At 41.9% G+C, this 25,337-nt stretch overlaps 1 protein-coding gene across 2 annotated transcripts in view; it reads left to right on the top strand.

The window, feature by feature from the left end:
- Positions 1–16,153: 16,153 nt before the first annotated feature.
- UVH1 (Restriction endonuclease, type II-like superfamily protein) overlaps positions 16,154–25,337 on the top strand; it is a 28,317-nt gene continuing 19,133 nt past the window's right edge. Inside the window, exons 1-3 of one of the 2 annotated variants that reach the window (XM_086812596.1) lie at positions 16,154–17,562; positions 17,755–17,925; positions 18,010–18,780. In XM_086812596.1, the coding sequence (XP_086668722.1) occupies positions 16,264–17,562; positions 17,755–17,925; positions 18,010–18,780 (2,241 nt within the window). In that variant the 5' untranslated portion in view covers positions 16,154–16,263. The remainder of the gene's footprint in view (positions 17,563–17,754; positions 17,926–18,009; positions 18,781–25,337) is intronic. The other variant, XM_086812595.1, reaches the window with a different exon arrangement.

Below are 25,337 nucleotides of genomic sequence, written 5' to 3'. Positions count from 1 at the left end.
CACCAATACTATTTACTACCATCATTATGATGCATTTCTTCTACAACCCACCGGTACCATTTTGTTGCTACCACCACCATCATCATCATGGCTACATTTTTTATGCTACTATGCTACCACCATTGTCAATATATGTTTGATACTAATTCCCTTATGCATTTTGCATAGCCACCTTTACTCGCTTTGATGTAGCTACTACCGGCACCTCATTATCCACATTAACCCATGAATTTTATACTGAAAACTTTATTTTTATCCATGCTTCTTGCAAAACTACATTTTTATATCCACGCTGCTTCTATGCATTTTAAATGCCTACACAGTGCTACTTAACATAATGCCTATAGTGACCCACATAAATATCCACCTCTTTCTTCCCAACATGTAGCACCACACACAGCATGCATCCTGCTACCTATTAAGCATGTCTACTGCCTCCATGTGTAGCGACCATAAGATCACACATGAGTTGCATTTTAACTACATTTTTCTTTGCTACATGAACTACATTGTTTCTCCCTCGACTTTGCACATAAAGCTACATGAGTCCTCTCAATCGTGGAGATACATCATGTCCATCAAGAAGTTTACCAGCATAAACTTCCCTACATCTCAGAGTAAGATTAGATTCCTTTTGATGCAAGAAGGTGTGTGGAACATTGTCAAAGGAACAGAAGCCTGTACAATAGCAGAGGTGACCAAAAAATCCAAGTAATAACAACACAATGGTATTAATTAGTGTGGGCCTTGTCATCGACAACCTCATCCACCATGTGGACTTTGATAAACATCTAAAGAGGTATGGGAGAAGCTAGAGAACCTAATCGGTAACAAAATCAACAACACAAAGGTATTTCTTAAGCTTAGCTTTTTTCCTTGAGAATCAAACCTTGGGTGAACATTTGAGCAACCTGAGCTCGATCTCATCAACAATTTGCTTCCATCAAAGCACAAGTTAATGAAGATGATATGAAAGTTATCCTATTTACCAAATAGAAGGGATTTTAAAGTAGAATGAGATCCTATCAGTACTAAGGACATCTCGTGAGATGGAACGATGAGTTCGGAGGCAGTTCTTATTAATGAAGACCACCATCTTAAAGAGTCGGCTAAAGTATCACTTGAGTCAAAGAAAGCCTTTGTCTCTAGGATGAAAGGCAATCAGAAAAGAAGGATCATCAACAAGTGTACCTATTACAAAAGGCTTATACATATAGACGACATGTGTTTTGAGATGGCTAAAGAGGAATCAAATGACCAAGCTAATCTAGTGGAGGAACTAGAAGTTGAAGTTGAAACATCTACATCAACCAAAGCAAAAGCCCTCACTGTTATGGCTAATCTTTCTCTTAATGAGAAAGCTTATGATTGGGCTTTCTAGTCATTTTTTATTTGCTTGGGATCCCTAGGATGTCCCCCAAAATCTGAGTAAATATTTTAGATATTTTTTAAGCCTTGTTTCTATAAAAGGTTTGGCTCCATGGGAGGGAAGTGGGGGGGGAGTTGTTTTTGGTTACAACTGATGTAGGCTATCTTTTATCTCCCAGGAAGGACTTGACCTTTGAGTCTTTCGCAAAGACCATGCTTGTTAAGCCACTAAACCATGCTTGTTGAGTCTATGAGTCTTTTAAGCCATGTTCACAACCTTTGAGCCATGCTTACTAGCTCTGAGTTTAAAGCATGGAACATGTCTTGTTTCTTCACTAGTGTTGGAGTACATGGACTATTCAAGGCTATCTAGGCATCACTTGAAAGGCAGTTCGTTGGATATTTTCAGAGTCTAGCAGTGTATCCAATCGTGTGAAAACCCTCCTATTAAGAGATAAAAGATAAGGGCCATGGTTGTTATGGCGGCTCACCCTAACCCTCCATGAAACACATCCAACAAGAGATTACCTGGTGAATCGCAAACTGTCGTGAGGATCTTTCCAATAGCCGAGCTCATAACCCTTTAGGTCTCCAAGCTCTATAACTCCTTGAGAAGCAATTCTACCATACCTCCTACGAACGTTGTCACACCATCGTGTTACACTACGTGTACTCCTCCCTCCTCTCACCTCACATCACTCACACACACTCACTAGCATGCATTAGAGAGAGAGATTAGCAAGAGGATTAGCAAGAGCAAGACTCAATTGCACAATGGAAGAGTATGTTGTATTATGAGAGAAATTCACTTATATACATGGCCATAAGTGTTTAACTAAACTGTGGTCGGCCGGGCACTTTAGGCTCATAAGAGGCCTAATGCTATTATAATGACTACTCTCATAATATATCCATGAAGTACATCACTTGGGACTTCATCCTACATGCTACCACATGCTCTTGAAGGGAATCGCCATAAATACTCTGTCACACCATTACGAGCACCTAACCAAGTTGTAGATTTGGACACCATTACTTCATATCTTGATGTAAGACCCTTTGGTGTATCTACCTTGACTCCTTGATGTAAGATAATGGTGGTAGCTCTTGTTAACCCTAGAAATGGGTTAATATTTCTTCCCTTCCTGATGGCGATCACGTCCTCATGATCGCGTTGAAGACCTTTGTGTGGGGAGACTAGACAAGCTTTGTCTCGATGGCTTTGATGTTAAGTGAAGTTCAATGGTCTTTGTTCCTCCGAAAGGAATAAGAAAATCTAGTTAATGAATGAAAAGGTTAGTGGTTTATTGGAAATTCCTAACGAGGTGGGGGGGGGGGGTTACGAATGATTGCATTTTTATATTTGTGTGAGCATTTTTTTAGCTTTTTGTCCACTTTGTTTTTGGCAATAATAAGCAAGGTTACATGTGATTTGTGTTAGTGGGGACGCTAAGAGATAAGAGAGAAGAGAGGGAAGGATTCGGAGGAACATAGACATAATCATCAGAACGAGATGGTGATTCTCAGTTCCTCATTTGATTCATTGAAGCGACATTCATCATTTGGCCTTCGATGATGTCCCTTTGAGTAGGACATGTTCTTGCATCCTGCTTCCCATCATGTGCTTATTATGTTTTTATGTATATTTAAGTGCTCTTATGAAGTAGATATACATGAAGTACAAGCAGTAAGTCATATAGACTCTTCTTGAACTGCTCTGTGTTGAATTAGCCACTTGTTGGCGAGGATTGAAAGAATTATGTTGACTTGCGAGGCTAATATAGATATCTTCACTAAGGATTGGACATCATTGATTTATGAAGATGGTAGTGTCATTTGGAGAGGTTTGTAATTTGAAGGAAAATTCCAGGCACAATGGGTTATACCATGGACCAGGCTTTCACCCACCATCGCCCCCCCATCCAGAGATGTACCTGGAAAGTTGTTGATGGTGAAGCTTTGGTGCAAATGTCCTCCAATGCATGAGTATAGATATGTACTCATGGAGCAGCTGCTACATTAACTTAACCAAAAAAATAGTAAGCTATAAGCTTAACAAAAATGGAATGGCTGTTTAAGATCGCAAAAAATTAGACAGCTTTGGGTGATAATTTTGAGTAGATTTGGCAATGAATGAGCAAGAAAAACTTTGTAGCCTTCAATAACAGTGAGTATGCTTGAGATTTAAGCCTATAAACATATGATTAATCATTTAATCAAGCCTTAATATTACCAAAATTGCTTTTCGAAGAGTGCCCAGGCCTGAATGAGGTAGAAGGTGACGTTTTTAGCTCAATCTGAAGTTACAAATCGATACACAGCCATCAAAACCCTTAGAGCTCAATGAAATTGGTCTGATTTTTCACGAGCTCGTCAATTTCTAGTTTTTTTTCCAAAATTTCTTGTATCAACTACAACGTCAAATTCACGCAATTCTTAGCGACTTTGCTTGATTCCTCTAGTGTGTGTGGTCGCCCTAAGATGTTCTACATTCTCCTACAAGGGCTTGCCCAATGTTGGGGAGAATAAGGAGAACTAGAGTTTTCAATGGTAGCCACTACTTTGAGCTCGTGGGAGGTTGATTAGGGATGCTAAAAAGCTTAATTACACCTAATGAAGCTACTAATTTTTACTGATGCTGAATGTTGAGAGTGAAGTACTAACCTAGCTTTGATACCAAGTTAAGAAAATGTATGATTTAAGATGACTATAGAGTGTGTGAGTTGCAAGAGAGAGCTATGGTGGATAAAAGATGAAAGAAGATATCATTAGAGCATGATATCAACACTAATAGAAGTGATTAAGATATGAGTCAAGTCTAATCAACACATCACATTTTTGCATTATGAGAATGAGTTTAATACATTCATATGTAGCTCTCATAGAGCTTCTATCCACATGTTCTATGCACACTTGTGCCATCCATGTGTTCATAAATGCTCACATGCCTTGTGCACCCTTGCACCTATGCACACTTGTGCCATCCATGTGTTCATAAATGCTCACATGCCTTGTGCACCCTTGCACCTTCATTGTGCCTACTTTTTAACCATTGACCACCTTCATTGTGCCTATTTTTTAACCATTGACCACCTTTTACATTCATCCATTCACATCCCCAAATAACCTCAACTTGCCTACTTTTCAACCATTGACCACCTTTTACATTCATCCATTCACATCCCCAAATAACCTCAGCTTGCATCCATTCCAATTTCATTACATCCTAAGCTTCTTCTACTTTACTCCCACATACATGTGCTACATACATGATAAGACGAGTACATATTTCATCAATTATCGATTCACCATTTTCATTATGTGTTTGCAATACCTACTGAGTGCACAAATGAAGAAGGATGACGTGAGTCCATGGCGAATGGTGAAAGAATAAAGCAAAGAATGCAAAACAAGCGGGGAACCAAAACTAATAGGCTTTAAAAAAAGTTCAATCATTTATTATGCATCAATACTAAAAAATGCTTAACTGTGAGAACGTATCTGAGGTATTTGAACGTATCTGACATTTGCTACACACTCTCTCGTCCTTTTTTGTTTTTTCAAAATCAAGAATTAGATTAAAAATTATTGCAATCATGTTTTTTTCATAATGTTGTTAAGTGCCATCGAAGACTCAGTCGAAGACTTCTATGACACTGTAGTCGGCCACCACATATTTTGACTAGCTTCAGCACTAGAGAATTCATATTTCTCTTGTAATGGATTATTTTACATGTACGATCGCTGCTTGTATATGAAAGGTGTGCCATGGGATAATAAGGTTAGAAGCTAGGACAAGGTGTTTGCACTAGTGTAGGCAGCCTTAGATGCACTGGGACCTCATTTTTTGAGATTAGCCGACCAAGTGTGGACACTATGATCCAAGTATAAAGGTCAAATTGTAACTCTAAATCCTCATTCTTGCATGCACTCTTGTATGCTCTCAAGTGAAGATAGTGCTCTATTCTTCTCTCAAGTGAAGATAGTGCTCTATTCTTCTCTCAAACCTTGCCTATCTCTTGCCTTCAATGCTTGTGTGACTGTGTCTGTGAGGGAGGAAATGAGAGGGAGCAGTGAATACACTTGAGGCATGGTGGTGGCAGCTTTGTTGATCTACTTCGGTGTGCTTCCATTGACTTAGCTATGACGAAGAGTCCCCGATTCAAGCAAACGAGATAGAGGTAAGTGAGAGTTACTTCACTAATGCATTGCATGTTTCCCATGGCATATTAGGTCTGGGTTGGAGTTTAGGCTTCCCGAGGCATGAGAGAAGAGTCCCATTGAGTGGCCGAAAGGCCCAACATAAATGGTTCCGTTTTGCCGGGATACCCATCTCTTGCAAGCATCCTTGCATTGCTTGATATGAGTGGAAAAACTAACAAAAAACCTCCCCAAAAATCATGTGTTTTGTTAATTTTTGCATTCATTTCTTGTTTTTCATTTCTTTAATCATCTCTTGCTATCCTCAAACTCATCAATTTTGCATTTGTTTGGTCAATTTTGTTTAATTTTTTGCATTTGTTTGGTCAATAAGAAAAAACAAATTTCTCAATTGAGCCCCTAAATGGCAGAATTAGGGAAAACAAACACCACCATTGCATCGAGAGCAGGTAAATTGGTCAAGTTACATTTGTGTGTGTGTGAAACGATAAACATATGTGCTTAGTTTGGATGCCTTGATCGAAGAGGGTTTTGTATTTAAAAAAATTTTAGTTTTTGGCACAAAAAATGAAAATGAAAATTCTCATTTGACCCTCAAAATATCAAAATTGACCCAAAAAAAAAAACTAACATCACCATTGTGTCCATGGCATGCCAATTAGTCTACTTGGATGTGTATGCGCAAGTTTTGCTAAGATTTTAGCATCTCGTTGGCTGATGGATTGAAGAGACATTCTTGCTTCTCAAACTTCTGGTTTTTGTCATTAGCGTTAAAAATTTTTATTATCGACTGTAATTTTTGTGATTATTACACCACCACATATTTTAATTGGCCTAGGCACTAGAGAATTCATATTTCGCAATTGATTATTTTACACGTGTGATCACTGCTTGTATATGAAAGGCAGGCCATGGGATAACAAGGTTAGAGTTCCTAGCTAGGACAAGGTGTTTGCACTAGTGTAGGCAATCTTGGATGCACTAGTGTTTGCACTAGTGTAGGCAGTCTTGGATGCACTAGTGTAGGCACTAGTGTTTGCACTAGTGTAGGCAGTCTTGGATGCACTAGGACCTCATTTTTAACATTGGCGAGCCAAGTGCGAACACTATGAGCCAAGTATAAAGGTCAAATAGTAACTCTAAAGCCTCATTCTTACATGTACTCTAGTATGCCCTCAAGTGAAGATAGTGCTCTATTCTTCTCTCAAACCTTGCCTATCTCTTGCCTTCAATGCTTATGTGTGTGAGGGAGGGAGTGAGAGGGAGCAATGGCTACACTTGAGGCATGGTGGTGAGGGTGTCTTTGTTAAGCTACTTTGCATGCTTCTATTAACGTAGCTACCACGAGGAGTCCCTGATTCAAGCAAACGAGATAAAGGTAAGTGAGAGTTGCCTCACTAATGCATTGCATGTTTCCCATGGCATATTGGGTTTGGGTTGGAGTATAGGCTCCCCGAGGCATGAGAGAAGATTCCCATTGAGTGGCTGAAATACCCGACAAATGTTTTAGTGGATTTCACCGTTTCAGTGTCTTTGTTAATGATTGGTGGATAAGATTAATTTTCAAACTCTAAAAGGCCCAAGAATGAGCTCGGATTTTCCCTAATATGGGCATGATGACATGTGTTTCGTATGTCAAGTTAAAAGTTGTAGTGTTAATGGCCACCTTGTAGGCCATTCTGTGAGCCTAGAAAGTAGCTAGGTTTCTCTTCCTAGTCATTATGTGAGACTTCAACTATCTTGGTCAAGATAGCACATATAATCTTGTTGGTGCTTTCAGCCTGGCCATTAACTTAGGGATAGTAGGATGAGGATTTGTTGTGTACTATCATGAATTCTCTCGGCAAGAACTTGATCACATCATTGATGAAATGAGTCCCTCTATTCCTCATCACTACTTTGAGTGGGCACCCAGATCTAGTAATTATATTCTCTTAAAGGAATTTGGTTATTATCTTGGCATCAACCTTTCTGGTAGCATGGGCCTTAACCCATTTGGTATAGTAGTCCGAGTGACAATAATAAATCGTGCTTGAGTACTTCAAGCACTTGCACTAATTGGCTTGACAAAGTCAATACCCCATTTCTCAAATGGCTGCAAGGAAACTATAGAGTGCAGGGGCATTCTATCATGACGATTATAAATATCAGCAAACTACGTAGCCTTTGCTACATATCCAAACAAGGGGGACCACCATAATCTTGCTAATAAGACCTTCCTTTAGCCACCCTGGAGCAGGCTTACTTAAGCACATTGACATACTCAAATTCTTTAAGACATCACCTCATGATTTCGTCTTGGCCGCTTGTACAATTTCTCCACAATCAACTAGTAGGGTGTTGCCTTTTTAATAAGGCATTGTGCTTTGTCTCAAGTAAGAGATCTCTCTTGGGGAGGACCTCTTCCGCCCATTATTCCATTATTCTAGAACAATGCAAAGTTTGAATAGTGGGGCATCTGGTAGTTCATCATCCACTCCGATTGGCAGCTCTCCATTAGGGATGCACGGTAAGTGGCTAGCATTAAGATGTTGTGAGCAGTCTCACCATGAAATCAAGTCTAGCAATATTAAAATACATCGGGTTATCCTTCCTATAGCGCAAGACTTATTGACCAAGCAAAGAAGTGTCTGATGGTGGTCTACAAAAAATACAAATTTGTTTGCCAAAAGATAATGGTAATATTTCTTTATAGCGTAGACCATCGAGAGACCTTCGCTTTCTATGGCGGTGTAGTTCTATTCTATTCAGTGTCATTTGATTGTTGGTGGCTAGCTAAGCTAGGAAATCCATGTTAATGCAACCAATTGCAAAAGTCAAGGCATCAAAGATAATGTCCTAGTTTTGGGAGATCTTAGGATTGGTGCACTAAATAGGGCTTGCTTGAGAGTGCCATAGGCTTTTTGACACTCATCTATCTACTCAAAGATGACAAGTAGTCCATACAAGAGTCTAGCTTTATTGGCATACAAGATCATGAAACTTATGTGGTGTCTAACATGTCCCATGAATTGTTGAACCCCTTAAAGTTTATGGGTGGTGGGAGCTCAAGAATTAACTTTACCTTACTGTCATCCATAGAAATGCCATGTTCTAAAATGATGTGGCCCAATATTACCCCATGTCTCACCTAAAACTAGCATTTAAGTGGGTTAACGGATATTCAATACAGTTTGTATTTTTCAAGTACCTTCCTTAGCCATTAGAGATGTGCTTTCCATTTGGAATTCCATTAAAACCTCAAGGAACTCCCTAAGGTATTCCTTGTATGGTGTACACATAAGTATTTGAAAAGTGCTTGGGGCATTGGATAGGCCAAATGGCGAAGCCTAAAGATACGGTGGGCCTCCAGGCTATTTGGAACACTCCACCAAGGTTTGTGTGTTGAGAGCTCGCTGAGCCAAAAGCTTCTAACGTAACCCACTGTCTCTATGGCCATGCCACTTGTGGTTCTAGGAAGGATTACTCCTCTCTCTCTACAGAGTTGGTGCTTCTCGTTCTTGAACTAGACTGGTTAGGGTCCATATTGATAATGAATGCCTTTATGTTTAGCCTTTTTATTTGGTAGTCTCTTACTCGCTGGACAATTTAATGATTCTTTAATTCTCGCCGATGAAACTAGCCTATAGAATATCTTTGATCTGTCCACCACTAGCTAGGTGGCTAAGTAGTTACCTACCACAATCTTGCAAACCAAGGTGGAGATCTCTAGGGAGGCGAAAGTCAATGCGAGAAGCTAGATGTCCACTTCAAAAAAATATGGACAAGGAATGGTGGCCTCAGTTGGGGATGATGGAGCGGCTTCCATGGAGTCCTCCTAAAGGGGAAAGACCATAAGAGCCAATAGCTTGCCAAAAGAACAAAAAAACTCAATGCCGAAGAGAAGAGGAAGCTGAAGGGAAGAGGAACTCGAAGGGAAGAGGCAGTTGAAGGGAAAAACTGGGAAAGAGCAGGAGAGGGAGGAAGGGCGACGCATAGTTGGGGACTTTGACGACAAAAGAGGGTTGGCAAAGAAGGCCACAAGACGAAGAGGATGGAGTGTAGACAAGCATCTAGAGGCTAATGGCATTTCTATGGCAATCAAGAGCACATGGGATGCAAGACCATGATGGAGGCTGGCAACACCGGGACACGAGAGTAGAAGATCGTGAGATAGGGAAGGCGAAAGACATAGACTATGCAAGGAGACGAGGGCAGCACGTGGGACAAGGGGGACGTGTTCACATAGGGGGAAGGGGTGGATGGAAGGCGGAGGTAGCAAGGGTGATGCTAGGAGGGAGGGCAATAGATTCACACAAAGGTAGAGGCTCTAACTCTCGCATTTGACGAGGAGTTCTTGTCCTCTTAAATTGTGTTACATATGCATGGGAATTACAATTTAATAAAGAGATTAAGAGAAATTAATCATCATTAAGAGAAATAATGGCTAAAAATGCAAAAAACATAGAGCATAATAAATTTTATACATATGGTACACTAAAATTGAACTACGTAGGTGCGTAGAGCTTCGTGCTTAGATAAAAAATTTACAACCGAGGAACAAAGTTATGAGCATTTTAAAACAGGGTATAAAATTGGCCAAAACTGTAAAAAAATAGAGATAAACAGAGCGCATAATACTAAAAATGAACTACATATATGCGTAGAGCTTGAACAGAGCTTCATGCCTGTATAAAGACTCTTCAAAATGGACAACCAAGTGAAAGTTATGAGTCTTTTACTATAGGGGTATAAATTAGGATTGGAAACTTAATGACATGAATGGAAAGAGAATCAAAAGAGCTTCTTGGCTACACTTTAAGAAAATAATACTCGAGCAAAGAGTAATTACCAATTGAAAGTAGGGGGTTGAATTGCCAAAATTGCCCTCCTCTCTCTTTGCATGAGGCTTTTACTGGTTGAAAGTAGGGAGTTGAATTTCTAAAATTGCACTCCTCTCTCTTTACATGAGGCTTGAATTTTAACACCGCCTCTTGTCCTTCATCTCACTGTTGATGAGGCTAAAATTGCACTCCTTTCTCTTTGTTGCACGAGGCTTTAATTTTAACACTGCCTCTTGCTCCTTATCTTGTTCATTATTCAAACCAAAGGGTAATGGGTTAATATTGATCGTTGACAACTAAAGGTTTACCCAAGGTTCTCAAAGTCTTTCCACATGCTCTACCACTAAAACCATTGGTTCATCCAAAGGAGGTAGGCTATAAGATAAAGGATACCTTGAGAAGTTATAGGCCCACCAAGATAATAATTTCTTATCCTCTTTACTTTGAATCATCAAGAGGTCCAAGATTTGGTAAGACATGCAGAGCTTATAAATGAATCCATTGTATGTAAAGAGAGTTCTTGAATAAAAGATTTGGTAAGACATGCGGAGCTTATAAATGAATCCATTGTATGTAAAGAGAGTTCTTGAATAAAAGATTATGGGGATTTAGAGAGTGGCAATGATCCTAGAATAATGTAATGTGGGGAGGCTTCACTCATTAATTGGTAAAGGGAGAGGAGGGCGATGGAGAATCATCCTCTCACCTTGTTACAAATTACAAAAGTAAAAATCTTCATCTCTCTCTCACCTTGTTATAAATTATAAAAATAAAAAGCTTCATCCCTCCGTGACATAATCTTGAATGTCATGTCTAATCGAAGAATCCTTGACTTGGGGGATAAGCTCTAGCTCCACTTTGAGCCCACATAAAGGCCCCTCATGTACACATGTTGAAAGTGTCCTTAGTCCACATATGACTTCTAGAAGAATTCTTCTTTCTTATGTATCCTTCCACACTCCTTCACATGCTCTCCACATGTCATCCACAAGCTTGGCATGTGTTTGCTATTGTTGTCAGCAAGAAAGGCATATAGCAGCTTGTTGCCCCAATGAAATGAAACATCAAGATTATATTACGTTATCATTTTGATAGAGCTACCAAGACATGTAGGCATAAGATCCACTTTTATTTCCACATCACTAGACTAAACAAGCACACCACAAAGTATTTATAAAGCATCCTTGTGGTACAATGTGCACATAAGCATGTGAAATAAAACCTTACGAAGTACACAATTTATGAAAGTTTAATATATATCGTGTATACTAAAAGATATTTTATTTGATATCATGAATGTTATGTAAAACAACATCCTTTACGAGCTCTAAATTAATAGCAATCGATCCCTTTAGACTTCATCTAGATTGCATGAGGACCTAGGACAAGATGTATCAGACTTGGGCTGCCCACACACCATCACAAGAATAAGTTCTACTATAGAGCAAACTTGGGTTGCCCACAAACCATTATAAGAATAAGTTATACTATAGAGCAGACTTGGGTTGCCCACACACCATCACAAGAATAAGTTCTATTGTAGGACAATATGCCCCGCCCCCACAAACCATTATAAGAATAAGTTATACTATAGAGCAGACTTGGGTTGCCCACACACCATCACAAGAATAAGTTCTATTGTAGGACAATATGCCCTGCCCCCACACCATCACAAGAATAAGTTGTACTATAGAGAAGACTTGGGTTGCCCACACACCATCACAAGAATAAGTTCTACTATAGAGCATACTTGGGTTGCCCACACACCATAACAAGTTCTACTATAGAGCAGACTTTGGTTATCCACACACCATCATAAGCAAAAGTTCTACTATAGGACAATATGCCCTGCCCACACACCATCATAGGAATAAGTTCTATTGTAGGACAATATGCCCTTAGGAGACATTACACGAGCCAGGGAAATGGGTGACTTCCCATTCCACTAGATAATTGTAAAGAGACACACTACTATTGTACAACCAATATTATATACACGAGTTGGAGACTAAGAAGCAAAATAGTTTCTTATGAAAGATGATATAGCCAATCTCACAATGTGGCACTAACAAACGATAACTAATCCCTTGGAAGTCCCAAGGGTGGTCTTTTTATACATCCATTACAAAGGGTGGAAAGGATAGAGGCATAATGATGAAATTACAAGGGCCACCGCCCTTTCACCCACCGTCCAAAGGGCGGAGAGAGGGTGGACACGTGGACACATTTTTGAATAAGGGGTGGTCAAAAGGGCAAACATATGGCCACACCCTTTATGACAAGGGGTGGTCTCCTCTCCAAAAGGGTAGTTGGGTGGTCAAAAGGGTGAAACACATGGCCCACACATGGCATTTGAGGGTCAAAAAGGGCTCGACACATGGCCACCCTTTGGGACAAGGGATGGTTAAAAGGGCAAACACATGGCCACCCTTTTAAACAAAGGGGTGGACACAAGGGCAAACAAGTGTTAAAAGAGTGGACAAGTGGCCACCCTTATGGACAAGGAGTGGTCAAAAGGGTGGACAAATATTCATCACCATTGGAATCTTCTAATTAAATCTCATCACATGTGAATCTATAACTCATAATAGCTTGATATATGTTCAAGATAGTCCATTCTTATGGTGGAGGTAGATTAATGTTATCATGCCTACGCAAATAGCTTGATATATGTTCAAGATAGTCCATTATTATGGTGGAGGTAGATTAATGTTATCATGCCTATGAGACCAAGCATGGATGAAGGAAGAAAAGATCACATGCCTTCACACATACACCTACTCCTATATTACACAAAAGGATCTCCCTCCTTGTGACTATGCTCACTCTTCGTATACATGTGTGTGTGTGTGTGTGTGTGTGTGTGTGTGTGAGAGAGAGAGAGAGAGAGAGAGAGAGAGAGAGAGAGAGAGAGAGAGAGAGAGAGATGCTCACTCTTTGTATACATGTGTGTGTGGGTGTTGTGTGCACGCGCGCGTGCGTGTGTGTGTGTGTGTGTGAGAGAGAGAGAGAGAGAGAGAGAGAGAGAGAGAGAGAGAGAGAGAGAGAGAGAGAGAGAGATATTTATTATTGATATATCAAATTAAATTTAATTAAATAATTATATGTTGGGTGTGTGTGTGTGTTTATAAAAAGGCTATATATATTTGTACATGCGTGTGCACGTGTGTATATTTGTACATGCATGTGCACGTGTGTGTGCATGAGAGAGAGAGAGAGAGAGAGAGAGAGAGAGAGAGAGAGAGAGAGAGAGAGAGAGAGAGAGAGAATTATGTTAGCATCTATAGAGGCCAAAATGGCATACGAGATAAATACCATGAAGGCCTTAAGCCAAATATATGGCTTAGCAAAAGAAAAGCTTCAAAAGTCCTACTAAGCATCATTTAATAGAGCTATGATGTTAGGCACCAAGTACATTCACCTTTACTCAAGCTAGGTTGGGCTTTGGTTTTGATTTATGAAAAACTTCAATGAGGGCTCTGCCCTTGTAATAGACTGCTCACCTTCCTTCTTTGTGAGCCACTTGAAATTTGAGAGAGAAAGAGAGAGAAATATACATATTATTGATATATGCAATAAAATGTAATTGATTAATTACATTATGTGTGTGTGTGTGTGCATGTGTGTTTATATGTGTATGTGTGCGTGTGTGCATGTGTGTTTATATGTGTATGTGTGTGTGTGTGCATGTGTTTATATGGTGTATATGTGTATGTGTATGTGTATGTGTGTGTGTTCATATAGGTTTACACACACACACACACACACACACACATAAATATGTATATGTGTGCATGCATGCGCGCGCGTGTGTGTTTATATGGGTATATGTGTGTGTGTGTGTGTGTATGTGTTTGTGTGTGTTATATAGGGGGTGCGTGCGTGCATGTTTATATAGGTGTAAATATAAATATAAATATAAATATAAATAAATAAATAAATAAATAAATATGTATGTATGTATGTGTGTGTGTGCGTGCGTGCACACATATACATTTTGTATGTTTATTATTGATAAATATAATTTAACTTATAAATATGGATATATACATATGTGTGTATCTATATATTTATATATAATTATGTAAATAACTTTGAGATTTTATATATATATATATATATATAGGTTTATGTGTTAACATATATATAATATTGATATATGTGTATAAAATAATGTAATTAAGTATGCATGTGTGTGTGTGTGTGTGTGTGTGTGTGTGTGTGTTTATATATAGAGAGGTATTTGATTTTGTTGAACAAAATTAGGTAGGGCTCATTTACCATCAACTAGCAAACAAAGTTGGGAGTTCTACCCATGGAGATGCAAGTTCAAACCTATCTGGTCTCTCTCTCTCTCTCTCTCTCTCTCTCTCTCTCTCTCTCTCTCTCTCTCTCTCTCTCATGGCTCTTATGCACAAAGATGGCATTGAAAAAAAGAGAGGGACATAATTTCATTGAACAAAATTAGGTAGTAGGCGAAGAGGATCTAGGCTTTTGCTCACCATGGCCCCCAATTCAGAGATGTACTTGGATGGCTAATGAGGCTTGGTGAAGGTGCTAGCTATAATGAGTGCCTATGTATGCAAGATGTGTTTGCGAAGTGTAAAACCCTTGTGAGTAATACATGTGACTTGCATGGGTTATGAGGGCTAGCAGTAAGAGTTGAAGAAAGCTAAAGTATTGGAGCACTTATCTGGATTGGAGGAGCACACACTATATGGGGTTTAGTCATGTGACGAGGTTGTTGTTTGAAGGGGTTGGGATGGTTGTCAAATATAATGAGAATGGAATTATTAAATGCAACCACTTGTGCGTGCACCTTTAAGGGAATCCAAGTGATGGTTGTACATAGGCTTCTGCCCCCCCCATCTAGAGATGTACTTGGACGTCGATGGTGGATGGTGAGGTAAGGGTGCTTGTAAATTGGGAAGTACTTTGGCTGTGGTTGTTCAATTGGCTTGGTAACTTGATCAATGAGATCTACCTTGATATACATGTGTTCCTTCTTGTGCGAGGGTTATGCCCTTAGGTTGATGGGAGTGCACAAATGTTTAATGTGGAGTGCTTAGTTGAAGTGGGCAGCAGACTCAAGCAAACAATGACTCTATGAATGGACATGAGTAAAAATAAAGTGATGAGAAGCAAGCTTTTTGGATTTTGTAGATCCCACCTGAAGAGCTTGAGAGTAGGGTGTGGTGTTATAATTGAAACACCAAGTTGTGATGATGAGAGTAAGAATAAAGCATGAGATCCATCACATATTTTGAGCTTAGGTTAGTCAGTAAAAATATTTCATCCTTATGAACGTTGGGAGTTCAAAATCAGTAGAGTTGTGAAGGGACTAGTGTGAGAACCTCTCTTGTTCTCTAAACACTATGAAAATTGTCCTATAGGATCTCTCTAGATGGTTGAGATTACTAAGACATTTGGTAACTTTTAGAAAAGTTGATCTTCAGTTTTCACCCAATTTGGTGGGGTGTAAGAGTAGATGTGGAACCGAATTTGTGATAGTTGTTGGTTCACGATAGGCTACCGGCATTTAGAGATCCGAAGGAGCTTCTTGCCTTTCTAGTGGATGGCTTAGGGAATGCAAGATGACTGGAGGGAGGCTGGATGACTCAAGGAGTGAAGGCCCTTTGAGGTCAAGGTTGGAAGGTGACATGAATCTCTAGGAACAACTATGGGCAAGAGGCTCTATAATTGGATAGAGGATTTCTTGCTTCTGGAGGGTTAGGCAGCCTTTCTATCTCACTTCAGAGGAGACTTCCAACCCAATGAAATTTGGTCCCTCTGTTTTCCCAGCTCTATTGCTGGTTGGGTAGATTTTGTCTTGCATATGGACTGCACTGAGAATTTATAATGGTTTCGGAACGAGAATTGAACACTGTCTTGGCCGACATCACATCGAGAGATGCTGCCCATCCACGAGCACATAGTTGGGGAGCTTGTACAGGAGGATGGGTTAGTGGTGATGGGGGCGGGGCTGGGATTACCCAAGGTTCTGGCTTCGCTGCTACGCCTGCACTCGCCCTCGGCCGGTGTGGTCTTCGTGCTTTCTGCCTCCGACGCCCAGCGCAGCGCCATCAAGGAGGAGCTCCTGGAGCAGGACCCCTCCGTACTGCTCCCCTCCGACATCAACAACGACTACTCTGGCGCTGACCGCCTCACCTTGTACTCTCAGGGCGGAGTTTTCTTCATCACCTCCCGCATCCTCATCGTGGACCTGCTCAACGAGCGCGTCCCCCTTCACAGAGTGTCCGGCCTTGTCCTCCTCAATGCCCACCGCCTCTCAGAGACCTGCACAGAGGCCTTCATTGCCCGCCTTTACCGTGCGGGCAACCGCAAAGGCTTTATTAGAGCCTTCTCCGACAAGCCCCAAGCCATGATCAGTGGTTTCTCCAAAACAGAGAGGATCATGAGGAGCCTCTATGTGAGGAGGCTCCACCTCTGGCCCCGCTTCCAGATGTCCATGGCCACGGCACTGGAAGAAAACCCCCCTCATGTAGTTGACCTCAGGGTGCCCCTTACATCTTCCATGCATGGCATACATGCCGCGATCCTCGAGATCATGGATGCATGCCTCAAAGAGCTCAGGAAAACCAACAAGGTCGATGTTGAGGATCTTACCCTAGAGAATGGGCTCTTCAAGTCATTTGATGAAATAGTTAGACGGCAGCTTGACCCCTTATGGCATACTCTAGGCAGGAAAACCAAGCAGCTCGTGTTTGATCTGAAGACCCTCAGGAAGCTTGCAGACTACCTTGTGCGGTATGATGCGGTTACATTCTTGAAGTATCTGGACACGTTGCGCGCCTCCGAGGATGTCAGATCGGTCTGGATTTTTGCCAATCCAACCCATAAGATATTCGAACTTGCCAAGAGGAGGGTCTTTCAAGTCATCAGGACTGACACTGGCAATCCTATTGCGACGGATAAAGGCAGCAAAATCAACAGAGGCTTGGGTAAACGACGCAGAGTGCAGGGTGCTTTTCAGGGAAGAGGGTCATCAGCTCCGGAAGGACATGATGGGTCAGATAAGGATGCAAAGCGTAGAAAGGCCAATGATGGCAGTGTGCATTTTGAGAAAAAGTCGGGATCAGGTGAGAATGATACAGGTATCACTGGCTCAAGGGCAGACCAGCCAGAAGGTGTGCAAGGTGTTGAAGTGGTGGTGGTGGCAGAGGAAATGCCAAAATGGAAGGTGTTGCGTGTGAGTTGGGCTCTAGCCATCTGATACTTTCAGGCCTGTTTTCTTTTACACTTTCTGCAAGAAAAAGAGTCCATGTAAACAATCATACAATATATTTTGTGCCAAGCAATTGAGTGAAAATGATTCTAATGGTTGACTGAGCTCTATGTAGCTTACAGAGTTATTCATTGTTAGGGGATTGCTTGTATGCAGGAAGTATTGGAGGAGATTCAAGAGGAAATACAGCTTATCAAGTCAAGCAAGCCAGAGTCCCCTACTTGTCTAGATGCCTGGAGTGAAGGTACCGGAACTGTACTAGTTGCATGCAAGGATGAGCGCACCTGCCTTCAACTCCAAGACTGCATCAGTAAAGGATCCCAGAAGGTGTAGTTAGCTACGCCTTCATATCAATGTTCGTTGTGTTTAATACTATTTGAATCTGACTATAATGTTACTTTTTTGTTGCAGCTCATGAGTTGGGAATGGGAAAAATACTTATTGGGGAAGGTAGAGCTACATGGTATGCACACTCGGAAGAAAAGAACCCCAGCAAGTTCTAGAGGGGTTGGTGTTTTACATGGCCAGGCATCTGCAAAAATTGCATCCAACATGGAGGATGGAAATGCATCAAGGCAGGAAGAGAGTGCTCTTTTAGCGGCGGCTGCAGAAGTTACATTTCATGAGAAGGAGGTCATCGATGTGGCAGGTGGTACAAGCAAAAAAGGAGGCAGAGCTCGAGGTAGGGGCCGGGGGAGGAGTAAGATAACAGTTTCTGGAAGAGGGAGGCAGAGGGGAAGGGCTGACAGTGATAGGGGAGGTGCAGTTTCTGCTGTCTCAGATAGTATCTGTGCTTCCACATCTATGGAGGATCCTAATAGTGCCCTTGGAGAGAGAAGTGTTCTGTCTGAAGAGAGAACCATGGAGGCTGAGAAGGCAAAAAGTGATCCACAAAGTGGAAGGCCGTGTCCTCCTGTCCACTTCTATGCCCTTGAAAGTGAACAACGCATTCTTAACGTACTGAGGCCATCCTTTGTTGTTGTCTATGATCCTGACATGGCATTTGTCAGAGAGATGGAAGTATACAAGGCTGAACATCCCCTCAAGTCATTAAAGGTTTATTTTCTGTTTTATGACAACTCGACTGAAGCACAGAAATTTGAGGCTAGCATACGGAGGGAAAACAGCGCCTTCGAATCCCTTATCAGGCAGAAGGCTTCAATGATGATACCTGTTGACCAGGTATGGTGCCCTCATGAACATTGTGTGTGTATTGAACGGTGTTGCGTGCTTCCATTTTGTAGGCAGGCATGAGCTTTCTTGAACTGTCTGTTACCTCCCTGACCTAAAGGGGTTAAAAAGCTCACCCCATGATCTCAAGGGATTAAAAAGCCCACCACTGGTCAGCTTTTCTTGTGGCTCTCAATAGTTATTCCAAGGAGTTTCGATTGTGGGACTCGGTGTGAGCATGGCTTGGTCACCCTCCATAGAGTGAGTCATAAGAAGAATTGCATCAACGTACATAAGAAGGGGAATGGCGGCATGGTTCTGAAATTGTAATTGCCCCCAACAGGATTGAGCACAATCTTGCCACACACTTAAAATATTTATATATAATATTAAACAAGATGAAATGGCACCAAAACCAAACAAGATAGAAATGCAGAAATTTAAATGACACTGGCAATAGGGCCGGAAAGGGCCGACCGCCTTGTAATTTGATTGTATTACCAAGGATTCCTTAAGATACAAGCTTCATATGCTGAAAATTAACTTCTTCTACCTCCTTATGAAAAATGCGCCAATTTTGAGAGAGAGAGAGAGAGAGAGAGAGAGAGAGAGAGAGAGAGAGTTTCCATACTTGGGAGAAGGCAGCCATTGGCCCATCTCAGAAGAGGCCACACCTCTTTTATAAGTGGAGAGGGTGCCCATTAAACTGTCCACCCCTTTTAATGAAAAGGGTGCTTGTTTTGTGAGAGCCTAGCGGGTCACCATTCAATAAGTGCCCATACTCACTTATAAATTGTCTGTCCACATTTTAATGAAGTGTGGATTTCCAAACTGGCTTAAGTTGTCCGGCCGTACTTTAATGAAGTCCTGCCATCTCATATCTAATAGCATGTTCTTCTTGATTTAAGACGTCTCCTATGAAATTGCCACATGCATCAGATTCAACATTGAATGGCTTTTGTAAATTGAGAATCACTAAAATTGTTCCTTGTTATGTACCTAGCGCTAATCCTTGAGATTATTGGGCTAATCTGGTAGGGTTGGGAGAGCCCTAGGATTAGGGAAAGTAGGCTGATATAGGCGGATAAGGTTCATGGTTAATAATACCAAGTATACTGGCTATTTATAACAGTTCATGATCTGTCGAATCCAATTATGTTCTCGATGGTAATCTTGGTCCATCACAGGCCACAGAGTGAATATCTCTCTTTGAACAATAATAACCCAAGTCTCACTTATATAATGCCCACTGCTGCTATAAATAACTCTCCGATCATAAATAGCCAATACACTTGGTATTATTAACCATGAGTCCTAGCTGCTGCTTTCTCTAATCCCAAGACTCTCCTAATCTTGTCGGATTAGGCTACTAATCCCTAGGATTAGCGTTAGGTATGTAACATACTTTCCCTCTTAAGACATTTCCACTCTTGGAAATAAAGCAAGGGAAACATAGCCACCTCAAACATTTGCCTCCGAAATCTTGTTCATACCTATCTAATGAAACGACATAGCTAGGTATCCAGGAATCAGCTCAACTGAAGTTGCTATTCCTCCATACTATCAATGTGGAAACAAGACAAAACGAGAACCTTTTCAGGCTCTTGAGGAACACAACAATCCCTGAAAACCTGAAAGCACCGAGACAACTATCTGCTAGCTACAATATGATACCCTGTACGTGAGGAATAACTTCCCAACCCTCCCCGATCGTAACGTCTCAAAACTCTTAGGTACTTCAAACAAACCAGCATTCCACTGGGTAACTCTCTCGGTGAATGCCTCCTATCAGAATATAACCGTACTCTATCTCGAGTACTTCTGATAGTATCGGATGCACCGACTAGCTATCCTCTCAGAAATCTCTAGCCGCATCTGGTAGCCGCTTTTCCAGGGCTTGGATCATGGCTTTTTGCTCAAGCAATTGTTCTCACTATAGAAGTATAAAGTTTTGGAATATCGCTTGCATCTGGTTTCCATTGGGAATATTGCTTTCTGTCGCCATGCTATCAAAGTCGACGATCTCTTCATGGATCAAATGTTCTCACATTGACTTCAAAAAAGTGATGAAGTTGTTGGAAAGCAATGAGCTTTATGTCGATGAAAAGAAATTGGAGTTGAGGTTCATTACCTTGCATATATAATTAGTGCCGATGCTATCCGATTAGATCTTGCCAAAGTGGTAGAAATCCTCAATTTGGGAGATTCGAGAAACATGATATGATGTAGGGTCATTTGTGGAAATTTGTTAGGCATATTCCACCCACATTGACAAGTTTTCCGACCTCTCGGTAGATCTGCCCGAGGGTGTCGAGACTCGTAGGCAGCACATCCACATGACTTCGTGTGGATTGTAGGCTTTCAAGAACCTCAAGGTTACTTTAGCCGAGGCTCCTTGTTTAGCACTTGCCTCATGGGATGATCCATTCTAGGTTATCGCCAATGCGAGTATCATCACCATCAGAGTTGTTTTATAGAATGGTCATCCAGTTGCTTACATGTTGTAAGTTGATTCTTGCAGAGAAGAATTACTCGGTCTGTGATCGGGAACCCCTTGCCATGATCTAGGCCCTGAGACATTGGAAACATTTTCTATATGGGTGCGACTTTGAGGTTCGCATTGATCATCAGGTATTGTGTTGGCTTCAGGCAATGCCAAGTGCGCAATGAAGTGACCGCCGGCAGTACCGTTGGAGCTAGTTCTTTCACTAGTTCGGTGGCATGATTGACAAGTACCTTCCAAGCAAGGCTAATCCAATGGCCGATGAATTGAACAAGAAAGGAACTATTTCCTACATCCAATCCACAAGGATGGATCTTGTTGGTACAGGATATCCAAGAGATAGCAGAGCACTATGTATAGAGTATGCTTGTTTTAGAACCACACATGTTGAGGATAGGGGGTGAAAATATGATTACAGACGCATGTAGCATTACTATAGATCTAAAGTCTGTGCATTGGTAAGGGTATCTCCTAGATATGAGCCTTGTGGAGAATCATGTTGACTCTGGATTAAGGTTGCTTGGCAGTGGGATGGTGTTAGAAGTCATCTCCTGTCTATACATATACACCAGGGCCTCTGTTGTGGGTGTGCCCGCCCTTATTAGGTGTTTTCTCAATTTTCCCCACTCTCCATATTGTTTCCCCATTTTTTCCTATTTTTTCTTGGCTTGGGTGGTTGCCTTGTGATGGTAGCATGTCCCAGTAGCTGGCCGACTGCATGTGTTCACCCTCTGGAGCAGGCCGATGGATGTGATCTGGTCGTGGACCTCTCAGATGCTGGCCGACTTCATTCTGCTGGCCGACTGGTGTTGAGTGCAGTTGGGTGCCTGTCGGCTGCCCCTTCTACTGGCCGACTGCTCTCTTAGGGCCATATAAAATGGCCCCATAGCCCCCATACCACATTGTATCACTTCAGGATCTTCTTTGTGTATATAGAGCAGAGTTACACGCCTCTATCTCTCTCTCTCTTGTGTTGTTGTTTTTTGCATTGCGTTTGATCGTGTTCCCAGATTTAGTCATCATCTCTGCTGCGCATTCTGACATGGTATCAGAGCCATAGGCTCTTGATAGTTCTTGGGATTTGTGTGAGCAAGAGGGGGATTGTTGTGTTGCTGATTGGTGGACTGTACGGGACTGTTTGGGAAGAGGAGAAGCAAGAGGACGACGGGCCGATTTGTTGGACAGCCACTTGCAGGTGTAAGTTCTTCTTTGTTCCCACCCACCCACCCTTTTCAGAGTACATCCCCGCAATGGCAGATTTGCTAGGGATGGCCGAGAGGCATGTGAAGATCCCTACACTCCTCACGTTCTCGGTGGACTGTCAGCTGCACGGGAACAACTACGGCATATGGAAGGTTATGATGGAATCTGTTCTGGAGTCTTACGACCTTGCTGATTTCATCGTTGTTGGGGTTCCACGGCCGGAAGTAGAGGAAGGGGAGTTACCGTCGATCCGAAAGGACCGGGAGGCACAGGCACAGGCACAGATGTGGGATTGTGTCAACGCCAGGGTCCGTTCATTTATCTTTGTCAATTGCACATCACAGGTAATTAATCATGTAAAGCATATGACACTAGCTAGAGATATATGGCAGCATTTGGCTTCTCTTTACAACAGGGTATCGCCCATGAAGAGGATTTCCTTGGAAGTACAGATGCGGGTTATGAGCCCTACAAAGTCGTTGACGATGCGGGAGCATATTAACAAGCTGCAGGCTCTTCAGCAGATGTTCTGGCTGGGAAGGAGATATCGTCAGAGGACATGGCCATAACGTTGTTGTTGCATTTGTCCTCTCAGTACTCAGCATTTTACTCGTCTTTGATTACCAGTGGCAGGCTCAGCACCATCACGTGGGAGGAGCTTGTGCCCATGGTCTTGGACTAGGAGGAACGATTCACGAACCCTCCTCAAGGTGGAGGTTCGGAGGCCTTAACTGGCCAACGGTCGAAAGGCCGTAACACGGGCAAAGGGAAGGCTTCATCAGAGAAGTCTTCTGAGAAGAAGTCTGTTACAGGATTGAGTATTTTACCTCTGTCTTAAGTATTGTTAATTATGTTTTAAGCATGTTCAAGCATTCACTAATCATGTTTAATCCAATAAATGCATCTGTACATGTGTGTGGATTCAGATACATGTTTGGTGTGTGTGTACATGTGTGCATGCTCATATGTTTGTGCATATGCATGTATATGTGTGTTTCTCTTATCTTGTTGTAGGAGAATCAGCCGAGGCATCTTGTGGGTTAGCTCTGCAAGTACCATCAGGTACAGGTGCAGCAGGCGATGGCACGTGTACAGGCGCTATCGTATGGTTGGCTGCAGGCGATGGCACGTGTACAAGTGACTGGCTACAATGCAGCGCGCCTGGAGCCAAGCGCAGGCAGCAAGCAAGCGAAGCGTAGCATGGGCAGCCACCAGCAGCAGCGCAGCGTGGATAGCGTGGGTAGCCACCAGCAGCAGCGCAGCGTGGATAGCGTGGGTAGCCACCAGCAGCAGCGCAGCGTGGGCAGCTAACAGCAGTGCAGCCGGCGGGCAGCAAAACATGCGCAAGAATGAAAGTGCCGAGCAGCGAAAAGCAAGAGCGAAAGCGCCGGACAAAAGCGTATTATTTTTTATTTTTTATTTTTTATTTTTATTTATTATTTATTTATTTTTTTTAAAGAAAAAAGAAAAAGAAAAGCTACTCGATGGCTTTTGGGTAAAAGCCCCTCTAGTAGATTTTTCCAAGGGAGAAAAAGCTATGCTTTTCCCCAAATTTGTATAAATAAGAGGCCAAGGCCCTTGTATTCAACAACACACATCTTGGGTGAAAGTTTGAAGGAGATCTCCTCCCCGTGGATCAAGGAGGAATTTTCCTAGAAGTTGTGCAAGGGCTACGCCGACTTTGAATTATAAATAAATACCTGCGGGGGCGCCCAATTGGTCTCTTGTGCAGGAGCACTCTAGCTCCATTTAAATATTTTCTTTTCTTCCAAATTTATTCCAGTTCATAAAGTGATTAAAGTGTGATTAAGTGTGTATACCACCCGTCAAGTTTCTGAAGGCCGGTTTCAAGGTTCCATTGCCGGGATTTCATCGTCAACTTTTTCAAGAGGGCGAGCCTGCGGTCAACACATTTAATCTTATGGCTGGAACTAGTGTAGAGATGAAGGATTTATCTTCGGAAGAGGACGACTACTACTTCGATGAAGACGAGGAAAGTGAGCAAGAAATACCTTTCGATATGCCAGAGCTTGAAGATGATGATGCCACCTATGAAGCAAAGATGCATAGTATGATGGAGGAATTAATGGAACTCGCGAAGGACTCACGTTTTCCATGAAACTTCAAAGCTGATTCCAAACCACGGAGGTAGGGGTCTGAGAAGAAAGTTAAGCCTCAACATTTGACTCCCATCCACCCAAATTTTCAGCCATACCCTGATTCTTCTTCCTCTTTTCCCCCACCTCTCCATGGAAACTCTTTCAATACTTCTCATCCTGGTTATTTTGGTGGAGGCTCTGTTTTTCATTCCATGACGGGTGTACCCAACATGGACATGACTGGGAGCTATGGTATGCAACCAGGTATGCATGGAGGTATGCATGGAGGTATGCCAGGAGGTATGTATGGAACTTATGGTGGTGGTGGTGGAAGTGCTTTTGGTATGCCTGGTATGGGAGGTGGAATGATGGGCATGGGATCTAATGCTGTGGGCAATTCTTTTCTCAAACCACATCCCTATAATAATCTTGTTCAAGGTGAGAAGCCAAAAGATTATAAAGAGGGTGGTGCTGCAGTATAGTTTGATACTTTTAGTGGTGCAAAGGACCGTTTGAAGGCTCTCACCTTCATTCAACAATTTGATGCGGCATTTTCTGGTGGTAATTTCATAGAGGCATCAAAGGTACGAAAGGCAGCTTCTTTCCTCGAGGGTAATGCTCTTCAATGGTGGTCGACACTTCTTCATCAAGGGATAGCACCTAGCACTTGGGTGGAGTTCAAGCAAATCTTCTCTTTCTTATGGTTGACACGGACTTTTGAAGTGGATGTTATGATAGCTTGGCATCGATTGGATTCCAGAGAT

The sequence above is a fragment of the Cibotium barometz genome, chromosome 18 (genome assembly GCF_041138505.1).
Source record: "Cibotium barometz isolate CiBa-2024 chromosome 18, ASM4113850v1, whole genome shotgun sequence".
NCBI classification, from domain to species: Eukaryota; Viridiplantae; Streptophyta; class Polypodiopsida; order Cyatheales; family Cibotiaceae; genus Cibotium; species Cibotium barometz.
The sequence above is the reverse complement of the archived record's forward strand: the minus strand, read 5'-3'. Positions and strand labels throughout refer to the sequence as shown.